This window comes from Coregonus clupeaformis, unplaced genomic scaffold, assembly GCF_020615455.1.
Source record: "Coregonus clupeaformis isolate EN_2021a unplaced genomic scaffold, ASM2061545v1 scaf0049, whole genome shotgun sequence".
Taxonomy (NCBI): Eukaryota; Metazoa; Chordata; class Actinopteri; order Salmoniformes; family Salmonidae; genus Coregonus; species Coregonus clupeaformis.
The window spans coordinates 1071304-1083341 of NW_025533504.1; the positions used below are offsets into that span (position 1 = coordinate 1071304).

At 41.2% G+C, this 12038-nt stretch overlaps 2 protein-coding genes across 3 annotated transcripts; both read left to right on the forward strand.

The window, feature by feature from the left end:
* The first annotated feature begins 110 nt into the window (after nt 1-110).
* LOC121555555 (allograft inflammatory factor 1) lies at nt 111-3154 on the forward strand. The gene is made up of 6 exons (XM_041869388.2): nt 111-240; nt 525-586; nt 686-752; nt 865-906; nt 1037-1202; nt 2973-3154. Exons 1-6 carry the CDS (start codon nt 222-224, stop codon nt 3058-3060), a joined length of 444 nt encoding a protein of 147 aa, XP_041725322.1. The 5' UTR covers nt 111-221; the 3' UTR covers nt 3061-3154.
* A 1732-nt stretch (nt 3155-4886) lies between these two features.
* On the forward strand, nt 4887-11184 carry LOC121555568 (casein kinase II subunit beta). Of its 2 annotated transcripts, none has more exons than XM_041869414.2 (7): nt 4887-5112; nt 5786-5860; nt 6340-6442; nt 6953-7068; nt 9899-9974; nt 10568-10757; nt 10991-11184. In XM_041869414.2, exons 2-7 carry the CDS (start codon nt 5789-5791, stop codon nt 11079-11081), a joined length of 648 nt encoding a protein of 215 aa, XP_041725348.1. In that variant the 5' UTR covers nt 4887-5112; nt 5786-5788; the 3' UTR covers nt 11082-11184. The 2 variants fall into 2 exon arrangements, with proteins under 2 accessions (XP_041725348.1, XP_041725347.1); XM_041869413.1 differs by lacking the exon at nt 4887-5112 and adding an exon at nt 5123-5229.
* The last annotated feature ends 854 nt before the right edge of the window (nt 11185-12038 follow it).

Here is a 12038-nt window from a genome sequence, read left to right on the forward strand (position 1 = left end):
CCCCTAGTTCCTTTTCCCCTCCATACACTCTCTCACTGCTGTGAGTGGATGTGAGAGGGGAACTTAGCAAATGACCACACTCTAACTTTAACTCCCCAAACTTCCTCTTCTGTCACAATGTACAGATACATACTTGACACTTTCAGTCTTCATAACACAACACTCAGCAACCCCTGGTCCATTTCACTACTCTCTTCTCCACCAAATAACAGCAGATTGACATGGACAAACATTTGCAAGGTAAGTCTGTCTCTCTGTTATCTCTGTCTGTCTGTCTGTCTGTCCTTCTGTCAGTCTGTCCGTCCGTCCGTCTTTCTGTCTGTCGATATGCACTCCACAGATTTTATAAACAATTTATTGAAGAAATAATGTGTTCTAGTTAAATCAATCAATTAAATCGAATCTGTTAGCTTTTGATAAATCCTGTGAATGTGTGTGTGTGTGTGTGTGTGGGGGGGGATCCAGTAGATCACCAATAAGGAAGTGAGTAATAACATTTCTGAGTTTATCTCATATCATTTCAGGAGGGAAAGCATTTGGATTCCTCAAGTCTCTACAGGATGAGAAACTGAACTCCATCAATGAGGTCTGTTCTTCATCTGTTATTATGGCAATATTATCTAGCTATAGTATTATTAGCAACTATCAGATCTCAACATCTGTCTTGTGATATTCTATTCTGAAGGTTTTTCTCACAGATCCTAAATATGCAGAGGAGGAGGACCTCAGCTCAAAACTGGAAATGTTTAAAAGTGAGATTTTCAAGTATTTTAATTTCACATTGATCAGGACAGTTATCAGTTACCTTGATGAATGAATCAACAATGAAATAATATGTTTCATGTGTTCTGTATTGTTTTACAGACAAATACATGGAATTTGATCTCAATGACCAAGGAGACATCGGTAAAAACAATTGTTTTACAACAATCCTGATGAATAACAAGATTAGGCTAATCAAGAGGACAACATTGAGCCATCCATGTGAACCATCTTTGTCATGGCCTCTCTCTCTCTATCTATCTCTGTGTCACAGACATGATGGGGCTAAAGCGCATGTTAGAGAAGCTGGGGGTGGCCAAGACTCACTTGGAGCTGAAAAAGATGATGGCAGATGTTGTTGGCGGCACTGCACGAGACACGTTCTGTTACACAGACTTTCTCAATATGATGCTAGGGAAGAGGAATTCCATACTCCGACTGTAAGTTAGAAGAAAAATGAAACGACATTAATGACGGCATTACATTAGACCTTCTGAATACGATTCTGAACTTTTGTAATCCACCGTATTTCCTTTAAGGCTATATGTCTCGTTGCTACAGTGGGGGAAAAAAGTATTTAGTCAGCCACCAATTGTGCAAGTTCTCCCACTTAAAAAGATGAGAGAGGCCTGTAATTTTCATCATAGGTACACGTCAACTATGACAGACAAAATGAGGAATAAAATTCCAGAAAATCACATTGAAGGATTTTTAATGAATTTATTTGCTAATTATGGTGGAAAATAAGTATTTGGTCAATAACAAAAGTTTCTCAATACTTTGTTATATACCCTTTGTTGGCAATGACACAGGTCAAACGTTTTCTGTAAGTCTTCACAAGGTTTTCACACACTGTTGCTGGTATTTTGGCCCATTCCTCCATGCAGATCTCCTCTAGAGCAGTGATGTTTTGGGGCTGTCGCTGGGCAACACGGACTTTCAACTCCCTCCAAAGATTTTCTATGGGGTTGAGATCTGGAGACTGGCTAGGCCACTCCAGGACCTTGAAATGCTTCTTACGAAGCCACTCCTTCGTGGCCCAGGCGGTGTGTTTGGGATCATTGTCATGCTGAAAGACCCAGCCACGTTTCATCTTCAATGCCTTTGCTGATGGAAGGAGGTTTTCACTCAAAATCTCACGATACATGGCCCCATTCATTCTTTCCTTTACACGGATCAGTCGTCCTGGTCCCTTTGCAGAAAAACAGCTCCAAAGCATGATGTTTCCACCCCCATGCTTCACAGTAGGTATGGTGTTCTTTGGATGCAACTCAGCATTCTCCGTCCTCCAAACACGACGAGTTGAGTTTTTACCAAAAAGTTCTATTTTGGTTTCATCTGACCATATGACATTCTCCCAATCCTCTTCTGGATCATCCAAATGCACTCTAGCAAACTTCAGACGGGCCTGGACATGTACTGGCTTAAGCAGGGGGACACGTCTGGCACTGCAGGATTTGAGTCCCTGGCGGCGTAGTGTGTTACTGATGGTAGGCTTTGTTACTTTGGTCCCAGCTCTCTGCAGGTCATTCACTTGGTCCCCCCCGTGTGGTTCTGGGATTTTTGCTCACCGTTCTTGTGATCATTTTGACCCCACGGGGTGAGATCTTGCGTGGAGCCCCAGATCGAGGGAGATTATCAGTGGTCTTGTATGTCTTCCATTTCCTAATAATTGCTCCCACAGTTGATTTCTTCAAACCAAGCTGCTTACCTATTGCAGATTCAGTCTTCCCAGCCTGGTGCAGGTCTACAATTTTGTTTCTGGTGTCCTTTGACAGCTCTTTGGTCTTGGCCATAGTGGAGTTTGGAGTGTGACTGTTTGAGGTTGTGGACAGGTGTCTTTTATACTGATAACAAGTTCAAACAGGTGCCATTAATACAGGTAACGAGTGGAGGACAGAGGAGCCTCTTAAAGAAGAAGTTACAGGTCTGTGAGAGCCAGAAATCTTGCTTGTTTGTAGGTGACCAAATACTTATTTTCCACCATAATTTGCAAATAAATTCATAAAAAATCCTACAATGTGATTTTCTGGAAAAAAAAGATCTCAATTTGTCTGTCATAGTTGACGTGTACCTATGATGAAAATTACAGGCCTCTCATCTTTTTAAGTGGGAGAACATGCACAATTGGTGGCTGACTAAATACTTTTTTTCCCCACTGTACATGACGTGTGTAATAATATGTGTTTGTTTATTTTTCTCTGCCGAAGGATCTTGATGTTTGAGGAGAAGGGGAAAGACCAGGAGGCCAAAGAGAGTGGACCACCGCAACGCAAGACTTTTTCAGATCTGCCCTGAATGCAATTGCATTATGGGATCCAATAAAAACTGAATGTAAAATGAAGTGGTTTATACAAGTTTCATTGTAAAGAATAAAGAAAGGTTTGATTGATCCATAGGCTAGTCCATTTGTTGGTGGAAAATGTGTGTGCAGCTGCAGCACCTCATATCAAGCTCTTGATTGAATATGCTTAACAGTCTATCAATTGTCAGCATTTCTGATAAAATGACTGAATCAAATAACAGCTTTGGGTGTTTAAGTTTAATGCACCATTTTATGCATTATTATTATTATTATTATTTATGTTGAGTTACCGTGGTGATTTGTATTAGCTGTAAAGACCATGAATCTCCATCCTCACTCATTGTTGATTATCTGTGAAACTGCAGTGAAAAATGCCAACAGTGGCCAGTCACAGGCAGTGCTTAATTTGTAAATCGGGAGGTGCCGGAACAAAAAGTGAGCGCGATAGCAGGGTGACCTGAGGTACCAAAAAATCACCTTTATAATAAAGCATTGCATGCATATCATCGCATTTGCGTAGTGGTCTAGACTAAAGCAGTAGAGTAGAGGCGCTTGCAGAATTTCTTTTGTAGCCTAGGGTCCGGGAAAAATTGGGTCATTTATAAACGCATTTCATGCAATTCTATGTCATTTTACATGACTGGAGACTTTAGCAGAATATTTTTTAATACCGCATAAATGATTGAAATGTCAAGCTACTTCGACACTGACAAACGGAGAATGTGAAATTATTAAAAACGAGGAGACACACATTGTACAATATGAGGAGGAAATTATAGTCCTAAAAAACTTAGCATTTTCAATGACTCACCAAATGATGTGCAGCTCACTCACCCGCGATGGCCGATGCGCACGTGCAAAATCCTATTTCTCTCGTTTTAGTTTGTAAAAAACAATGCTGTTCGCTCAATAGGCCTATTTGGAAGTTGGTAAAATATTTTCGTAGCCTACAGACAGATAAGTATTTTTGTTTCAGCAGGAGCCACTTGCTTTCCAACCTGTGCTATCCCACGATTGTATTTGAAATATTGCAAAAGGCTTGTTTTGGCTGAATCCTGTTCACTGATAGGCAATTCCTTGTGATTGGGCTACACACAATCCACAGCTAGGCTATATATAAAAAAAGAAAAGCTATTGATCCTCTGTGGCTAAATTATAGGCCTACTCCTGGTGTAATATTCTGAATTATTAAATTGATTTCTGAACAGACGGCAGTAATTCTATAATTTTGGCAAATTTATTTCAATTTATCAGGGGTGCTCCAGGACCATTCCCGTGGCTATATAAGGAAATAAATGATGAAGTACAACTCTGGAGAGATGGTAGTGGCTTTGCTGGCATGCAACCCCCAAAAAATTGGGGGGAGTTTGCCCCACCAACATTTACATGCTAACATCCTACTGGTCACAGGGCTTTTTCGATACTGCAGCTGTCAGGTTACTGCCGACTGACTGATCTACAAATCACCTTGCAACATAAATAACAACTCATTATTATTTGTAGATCAGTCAGTTAGTCACAATTTACCAATGATACGTCACGGTTTTTATGCTCTTGAACACGGCCACAAATTTGATGTTTTGAGACTCGATTTGGTAGAAAATAAAATAACTTGACATGGAATCGGAGCCTCAAGACTCAACTTTGACATGAGACTAATGAAAGACTTGATTTAAAATTATCTGTTTTTGACACTCATTTTGTCAGCACATCTGCGTGGACAGAGATCGGTATATAATGACGAGATGCTCATGTCTCCTCCCTAACAATGGGAGTCGTTGTCCCAAAGGCGGGAAGGCAGGCGACAAGTGTAGGTCCAAAAGAAGCCTATAGAAACGCATTGGGCTTATTTTAGACAGATTTTGGCGAGAGAGAAACCTCTCGCTTCTTCTCTTCCTCTCTGGGGTGGATTCATCTCCTCGAAGAAGACCATTCAAAAAGTTGATGTGGAAGTCTTCATACTTTCCCAGCGCATTGGCTTCTGGAGCGGACTCGAACTTATACTCGGCCGTTTGACTGGAACAGCAAACTGTTAATCAACACAGGTCGGAGAAGCCGGAAATTACACCGGATGTAGTATTCTTGTTTACAACAGTTAGCTAAGGTGCTAGCTAGTTAGCAAAGTAGCTACCGGTAGATATATCTAGCTAACACAGAAGAGGGTGAGTAAACGTGTGCTGACACAAAACATTTGGTTTTACCCAGGACTAAATTAATTGTTTAGTTTCAAATCAGTATGGATTTCAGGCGTGTGGGAAAGTAGCGTTAGCTAGCTAACGTTATTAAACAAACGACGTAGCTAGCTAGCAAACACGGGGTTAACTAGCTAGCGTTATCTATGTAGCTAACGATAGCTAGCTAGATTTCTTTATGCATCATTTGACTAATAAAGACTAAGGTTAACAGCAGGATGATTAGATTAGCTAGCTAGCATCTCTGGGGCAGAAATAAAGCCTGCAGTGTACACATACTTCAGGTCCCTGAACAAGAATGGGATACACCACTAACTAACTTTATTATACTATAATATGCCATTTAGCAGACGCTTTTATCCAAAGCGACTTACAGTCATACGTGCATACATTTTTGTGTATGGGTGGTCCCGGGGATCGAACCCACTACCTTGGCGTTACAAGCGCCGTGCTCTACCAGCTGAGCTACAGAGGAAATGCATGTAATTTTTGCATGCCTTTGCACCATCACCCCCCACTTGTTCAGAGGATGAGCAGCTCGGAGGAGGTGTCCTGGATCTCCTGGTTCTGTGGCCTGAGGGGAAATGAGTTCTTTTGTGAGGTGAGTAGCTAGCTAGTTATGTCAGAACATCACAGAACGAGAAGGACAGACGGGGGAAAGACAATTGCTGTGACTTAGCCAACTGTTTGTGAAGCTAGTTGTTTGTTTGAAATACAGAATGAACTGTTACAGCTACCAGCCAAATATACCCTAAACACAGATGGAGCATTCCATGTAAAAGAGGACCCAACATTAGTCATTAAAGTCATGGGGTGGTTTTGTTTTGGTCCCATAGTGTGTAACTGTGACAAACGTATTATCTCGTGGTGGTAGCTTCAGATATTCCAAAACAGTGTATGCATAAGCTACATTGCTTAATTCTACCTTTAACTCTTCTGCTTGCCTTAATTGCCAATCCTGAAGTAATCCCTTTAACCTGTTATGCAATTGACCAACTATAGCCTATTCATATAAAGAGTAGTAGACTGTGTTTGGCAGCTGAAAGCTACTAACCATGTTGATCCATTCCACTGTATCAGGTTGATGAGGACTACATTCAGGACAAGTTTAACCTGACAGGGCTCAATGAACAGGTGCCTCACTACCGCCAGGCCCTCGACATGATCCTGGACCTGGAACCAGGTGAGCTCATCACTACACTGTCTGACATGACTTCACACTGACACTTCCTATAGGCAAATTTATCAGATCTGTTTATATTTATAAGTGCCTTTCAAAAGACCCAAGGACACAGTGTACATTTTAAAACCACCAGAACAAGCTTGACACATTTGAGATTTCCTATTGGCTAAATGTATCAGTTCCATTTGTAACTGCTTTTCCAAAAGTACCAAGTACACTGTTTTACTGTGCATCGTAAAATCAACATAATAGGCATGGAACGTTATGCAGGAAACAGACCAGGAAAGGTTCACCAAGCTGTGACCACATACTAGCATACTTTGACTCAGTGCATCTATAGGCTGACGTCTACCTGAAAGCCTCACTTCTTATGTGTGTATAAAGAAAGGAAAGGCCTGCACACGCTATAATGCTCCTCCCAGTGTTGTATTCATGCACCATGTCACTATAGACTTCTGTGTACCTTGTGTGTTGATCTGAAAGCCTCACTGCCATGTCTATCTCTGTCAGATGAAGAGCTGGAGGACAACCCCAACCAGAGTGACCTGATAGAGCAGGCAGCAGAGATGCTCTACGGGCTGATCCATGCACGCTACATCCTCACCAACAGAGGCATCGCTCAGATGGTAGTAAACCCTAGATCTGTATATATTGCTCTGGAGTCTGGATAATCTCTACATCAGGGGTCTCCAACAGGTCGAATCGTGAGGTACCAGTAGCTACCAGCCCACCTATGAGTAGTACACCAATCAATTCTGAAAGTACATGCTTTTTTTCCTGTGTTCCATCGCAAACTGTCATAAACATAAAGCTCCCAGCCACATTTACATTATCCCACCCCTGTTTAGCCACTATTGGCTTAAAAAGCCAAACGTAACACATTATCTGCCAATTAATTTCCAGCAATATTGCCCCTGTCTGTTTAGGGCGCTCATTTGTCTATGAGTCCGTATGTAGCCAGTTAGCGATGCTAATGATAACCGGCGTCTTTTGGGTAGACTGAAAAATATTCTCAATAAATGCAAACTGCAAAATAGGCTTACTGACAGAACTATACAGTGGGGAAAAAAAGTATTTAGTCAGCCACCAATTGTGCAAGTTCTCCCACTTAAAAAGATGATAGAGGCCTGTAATTTTCATCATAGGTACATGTCAACTATGACAGACAAATTGAGGAAAAAAAATCCAGAAAATCACATTGTAGGATTTTTTATGAATTTATTTGCAAATGATGGTGGAAAATAAGTATTTGGTCACCTACAAACAAGCAAGATTTCTGGCTCTCACAGACCTGTAACTTCTTCTTTAAGAGGCTCCTCTGTCCTCCACTCGTTACCTGTATTAATGGCACCTGTTTGAACTTGTTATCAGTATAAAAGACACCTGTCCACAACCTCAAACAGTCACACTCCAAACTCCACTATGGCCAAGACCAAAGAGCTGTCAAAGGACACCAGAAACAAAATTGTAGACCTGCACCAGGCTGGGAAGACTGAATCTGCAATAGGTAAGCAGCTTGGTTTGAAGAGATCAACTGTGGGAGCAATTATTAGGAAATGGAAGACATACAAGACCACTGATAATCTCCCTCGATCTGGGGCTCCACGCAAGATCTCACCCGTGGGGTCAAAATGATCACAAGAACAGTGAGCAAAAATCCCAGAACCACACGGGGGGACCCTAGTGAATGACCTGCAGAGAGCTGGGACCAAAGTAACAAAGCCTACCATCAGTAACACACTACGCCGCCAGGGACTCAAATCCTGCAGTGCCAGACGTGTCCCCCTGCTTAAGCCAGTACATGTCCAGGCCCGTCTGAAGTTTGCTAGAGTGCATTTGGATGATCCAGAAGAGGATTGGGAGAATGTCATATGGTCAGATGAAACCAAAATAGAACTTTTTGGTAAAAACTCAACTCGTCGTGTTTGGAGGACAAAGAATGCTGAGTTGCATCCAAAGAACACCATACCTACTGTGAAGCATGGGGTTGGAAACATCATGCTTTGGGGCTGTTTTCCTGCAAAGGGACCAGGACGACTGATCCGTGTAAAGGAAAGAATGAATGGGGCCATGTATCGTGAGATTTTGAGTGAAAACCTCCTTCCATCCCCGAGCCCACTAGGTGAAAAATCTGTCGATGTGCCCTTGAGCAAGGCACTTAACCCTAATTGCTCCTGTAAGTCACTCTGGATAAGAGCGTCTGCTAAATGACCAATTATTTTTAATTATTATCAGCAAGGGCATTGAAGATGAAATGTGGCTGGGTCTTTCAGCATGACAATGATCCCAAACACACCGCCCGGGCAACGAAGGAGTGGCTTCGTAAGAAGCATTTCAAGGTCCTGGAGTGGCCTAGCCAGTCTCCAGATCTCAACCCCATAGAAAATCTTTGGAGGGAGTTGAAAGTCCGTGTTGCCCAGCGACAGCCCCAAAACATCACTGCTCTAGAGGAGATCTGCATGGAGGAATGGGACAAAATACCAGCAACAGTGTGTGAAAACCTTGTGAAGACTTACAGAAAACGTTTGACCTGTGCCATTGCCAACAAAGGGTATATAACAAAGTATTGAGAAACTTTTGTTATTGACCAAATACTTATTTTCCACCATAATTTGCAAATAAATTCATAAAAAATCCTACAATGTGATTTTCTGGATTTCTTTTCCTCATTTTGTCTGTCATAGTTGACGTGTACCTATGATGAAAATTTAATTTTAAGTGGGAGAACTTGCACAATTGGTGGCTGACTAAATACTTTTTTCCCCCACTATCATCATTATTTGTATCAATGGGGTGCCGATTGTTTTGCAAACTCTGTCATGACATGTGCTGCAGCAGTAGGGAACAGCAGCAACATAGCTAGACTGACACATTCCTCTCTTGCTAGATGGGCCCTGTGTAGCTCAGTTGGTAGAGCATGGCGCTAACTGTAAGTCGCTCTGGATAAGAGCGTCTGCTAAATGACTCAAATCTCAAATGTAATGTGCAATTAAAGGGAATTACACGCAAATTAAAATGTTATTATTTTTTCCCCCTCAGACCTAAATTTTTTTATTATTGTGTGATTTAAGCATTGACATGGACTCAGAACATCACATTTTCCATTTTCTCTATGAATAATTGTAATATTGAGAAAAAAAAAAAAAAAGGTCTTAAAAAATCCCCAACCAGGAAGAATGTAACGGTGAAAAGAGAATTCAGGAAAATGTGAAATATATTTTTATGGGGCCCCCTTAGTTGTACATTAACCATTATTTTACCAGGTATATTGATAAAATAGCTTTCAAATATATATATATATATATATATATATATTTTTTAAAAGTAGCTCTCATGCTAGAAAAGGTTGGAGACCCCTGTTCTCAATTCTACCTGTCAGTCTATGTAGTTAGTTTGGCTTTCTTGGACTAGATGTGTGTGACCATGTTTCACACTGAAAAATGTTTTGGTTTGCAGCTGGATAAGTACCAACAGGGGGACTTTGGCTATTGCCCAAGGGTGTACTGTGAGAATCAACCAATGCTTCCTATTGGTGAGTTTGACTTTAATAATGTGTTCATACTCCAGTTCACTCACAGAACATACCGCCTCTCTTTTCATGGAATTGAACCATTAATCACCAGTCACCTTTGAATTACACTACCAGTCAAACGTTTGGACACACCTACTCATTCAAGGGTTTTTCTTTATTTTAAAAAAAAATTTACATTGTAGAATAATAGTGAAGACATTAAATAACACATATGGAATCATGTAGTAACCAAAAAAGTGTTAAACAAATCAAAATATATTTTATATTTGAAATTCTTCAAATAGCCACCCTTTGCCTTGATGACAGCTTTGCACACTATTTCATAGTTTTGATGTCTTCGCTATGATTCTACAATGTAGAAAATAGTAAAAATAAAGAAAAACCCTTGAATGAGTAGGTGTGTCCAAACTTTTTACAGGTACTGTATATCACAGTGTTTTGTCAGCACAGGTCTGAGGGAATCTTCAAAAAGATTACTCTTGCTAGCACAGTAAATATATTTGATCAATATTTTAAATTGCCAGCTGACACCAGGATAGATTTCTCTGCCCTCAGCTGTGTTGCATAGACGTTGATCCTCTCCTCTCCCATAGGTCTGTCAGACATCCCAGGTGAGGCGATGGTGAAGCTGTATTGTCCAAAGTGCATGGATGTGTACACCCCCAAGTCCTCCCGGCACCACCACACAGACGGGGCCTACTTCGGGACGGGCTTCCCCCACATGCTCTTTATGGTGCACCCAGAGTACCGGCCAAAAAGACCTGCCAACCAGTTTGTGCCAAGGTTTATTTGGATAATTATCTTTGCAAATTCATCAAGATGCTTTGTTTGCCCCATTTTAAATACATATGATTTGATAGTGTTATTACATAACTCATGTTCAGCTGGGAACTGTACCAACAACTATTTGCTTGATTGAACTGATTTGAAGATTGATATGAGACATGTTAGCATAATGGCAGCCTTCTACTATCCACACAGTTATTGTGTTCTAATATTTAGTTTTTTTTTCTCAGGCTGTATGGCTTCAAGATCCACCCCATGGCCTATCAACTCCAACTCCAGGCTGCCTCCAGCTTCAAGAGTCCTGTGAAGGCTATTCGCTAGAACTTAGACACCCGGGCCGGGAAAGAGACATTTTATGTAGATTTTTACTCGGTTGGAATGAAAGCAGTGGATGATGTAGATCAATAAAGGCTTGTTAAAAACACATTGTGACAGATACAACACATACATGTATATCAGGGATGGGCAACTCCAGTCATCGGGGGCCGAAGTGGTGTCACACATCCCTGATGTAGATAGATTTATGTCGACGTCCGGACACCAGACCAATCTGTCTGTTACACAGGATGCTGTTTTGTGATTGGCTCCCTCTGTACTTTAGCCTATCATAACCCTACTGATTACAATCTTGCAACGCTTCCCCTCTCCTTGAAAGGACCCAATCTTTCAAACCTTTTTTCATCCAAGCTTTGATTATTTGAATCAGCTGTGTAGTGCTAGGGCAAAAACCAAAATGTGCATCCAGGGGGGGCCCCAGGACGAATTTGAGAAACCCTGCTCTAAGGCAGCCCAATTCTGATCTTTTGCCCAATTATTTTCAAAAGAGCTGATCTGATTGGTCAAAATATCAGAATTGGGCTCCCTGTGTAAACGCAGCCTAATACCCATTTTCACACTATCGTGCCGACCTGAACCGTATTGGGCTGGCTCGGATACATTCCCTTCATGGTTTCCTTTCCCATTACCTAGGATGGACAAGTAACCTGACCAACCCAGTACAACTTGGCAGTGTGAAAAGGGTGATATACAACAATCTTCAAGTCTTAATGATTATTCAAGTCCAGATGATTGGCTGAGAATCCAAATAACGACCAGTTTGATATGTATTATAGATTCATTAGAGAGTGAATGCTGCACAAATCGAATTTAAGATATTAGATGGAGTTTATTAGATGCACAAGATACATTCTTCTCAGGGTGAAGGCCAACATAGGTTTGCTTTGTGCTTACATAAAATACCAGTGCTGGAACTCTCACTGTTCCAAAGTGAATATGGCC

Bases quoted from the DNA above. Each gene is read 5' to 3' on its own strand.
- LOC121555555 (XM_041869388.2), top strand. The intron at 587-685 runs GTCTGTTCTTCA...TCTATTCTGAAG, and splicing joins AACTGAACTCCATCAATGAG to GTTTTTCTCACAGATCCTAA. The intron at 1,203-2,972 runs GTAAGTTAGAAG...TCTCTGCCGAAG, and splicing joins AGGAATTCCATACTCCGACT to GATCTTGATGTTTGAGGAGA.
- LOC121555568 (XM_041869414.2), top strand. From the start codon at position 5,789: ATGAGCAGCTCGGAGGAGGTGTCCTGGATCTCCTGGTTCTGTGGCCTG. The intron at 6,443-6,952 runs GTGAGCTCATCA...TATCTCTGTCAG, and splicing joins GATCCTGGACCTGGAACCAG to ATGAAGAGCTGGAGGACAAC. The intron at 7,069-9,898 runs GTAGTAAACCCT...TTTGGTTTGCAG, and splicing joins ACAGAGGCATCGCTCAGATG to CTGGATAAGTACCAACAGGG.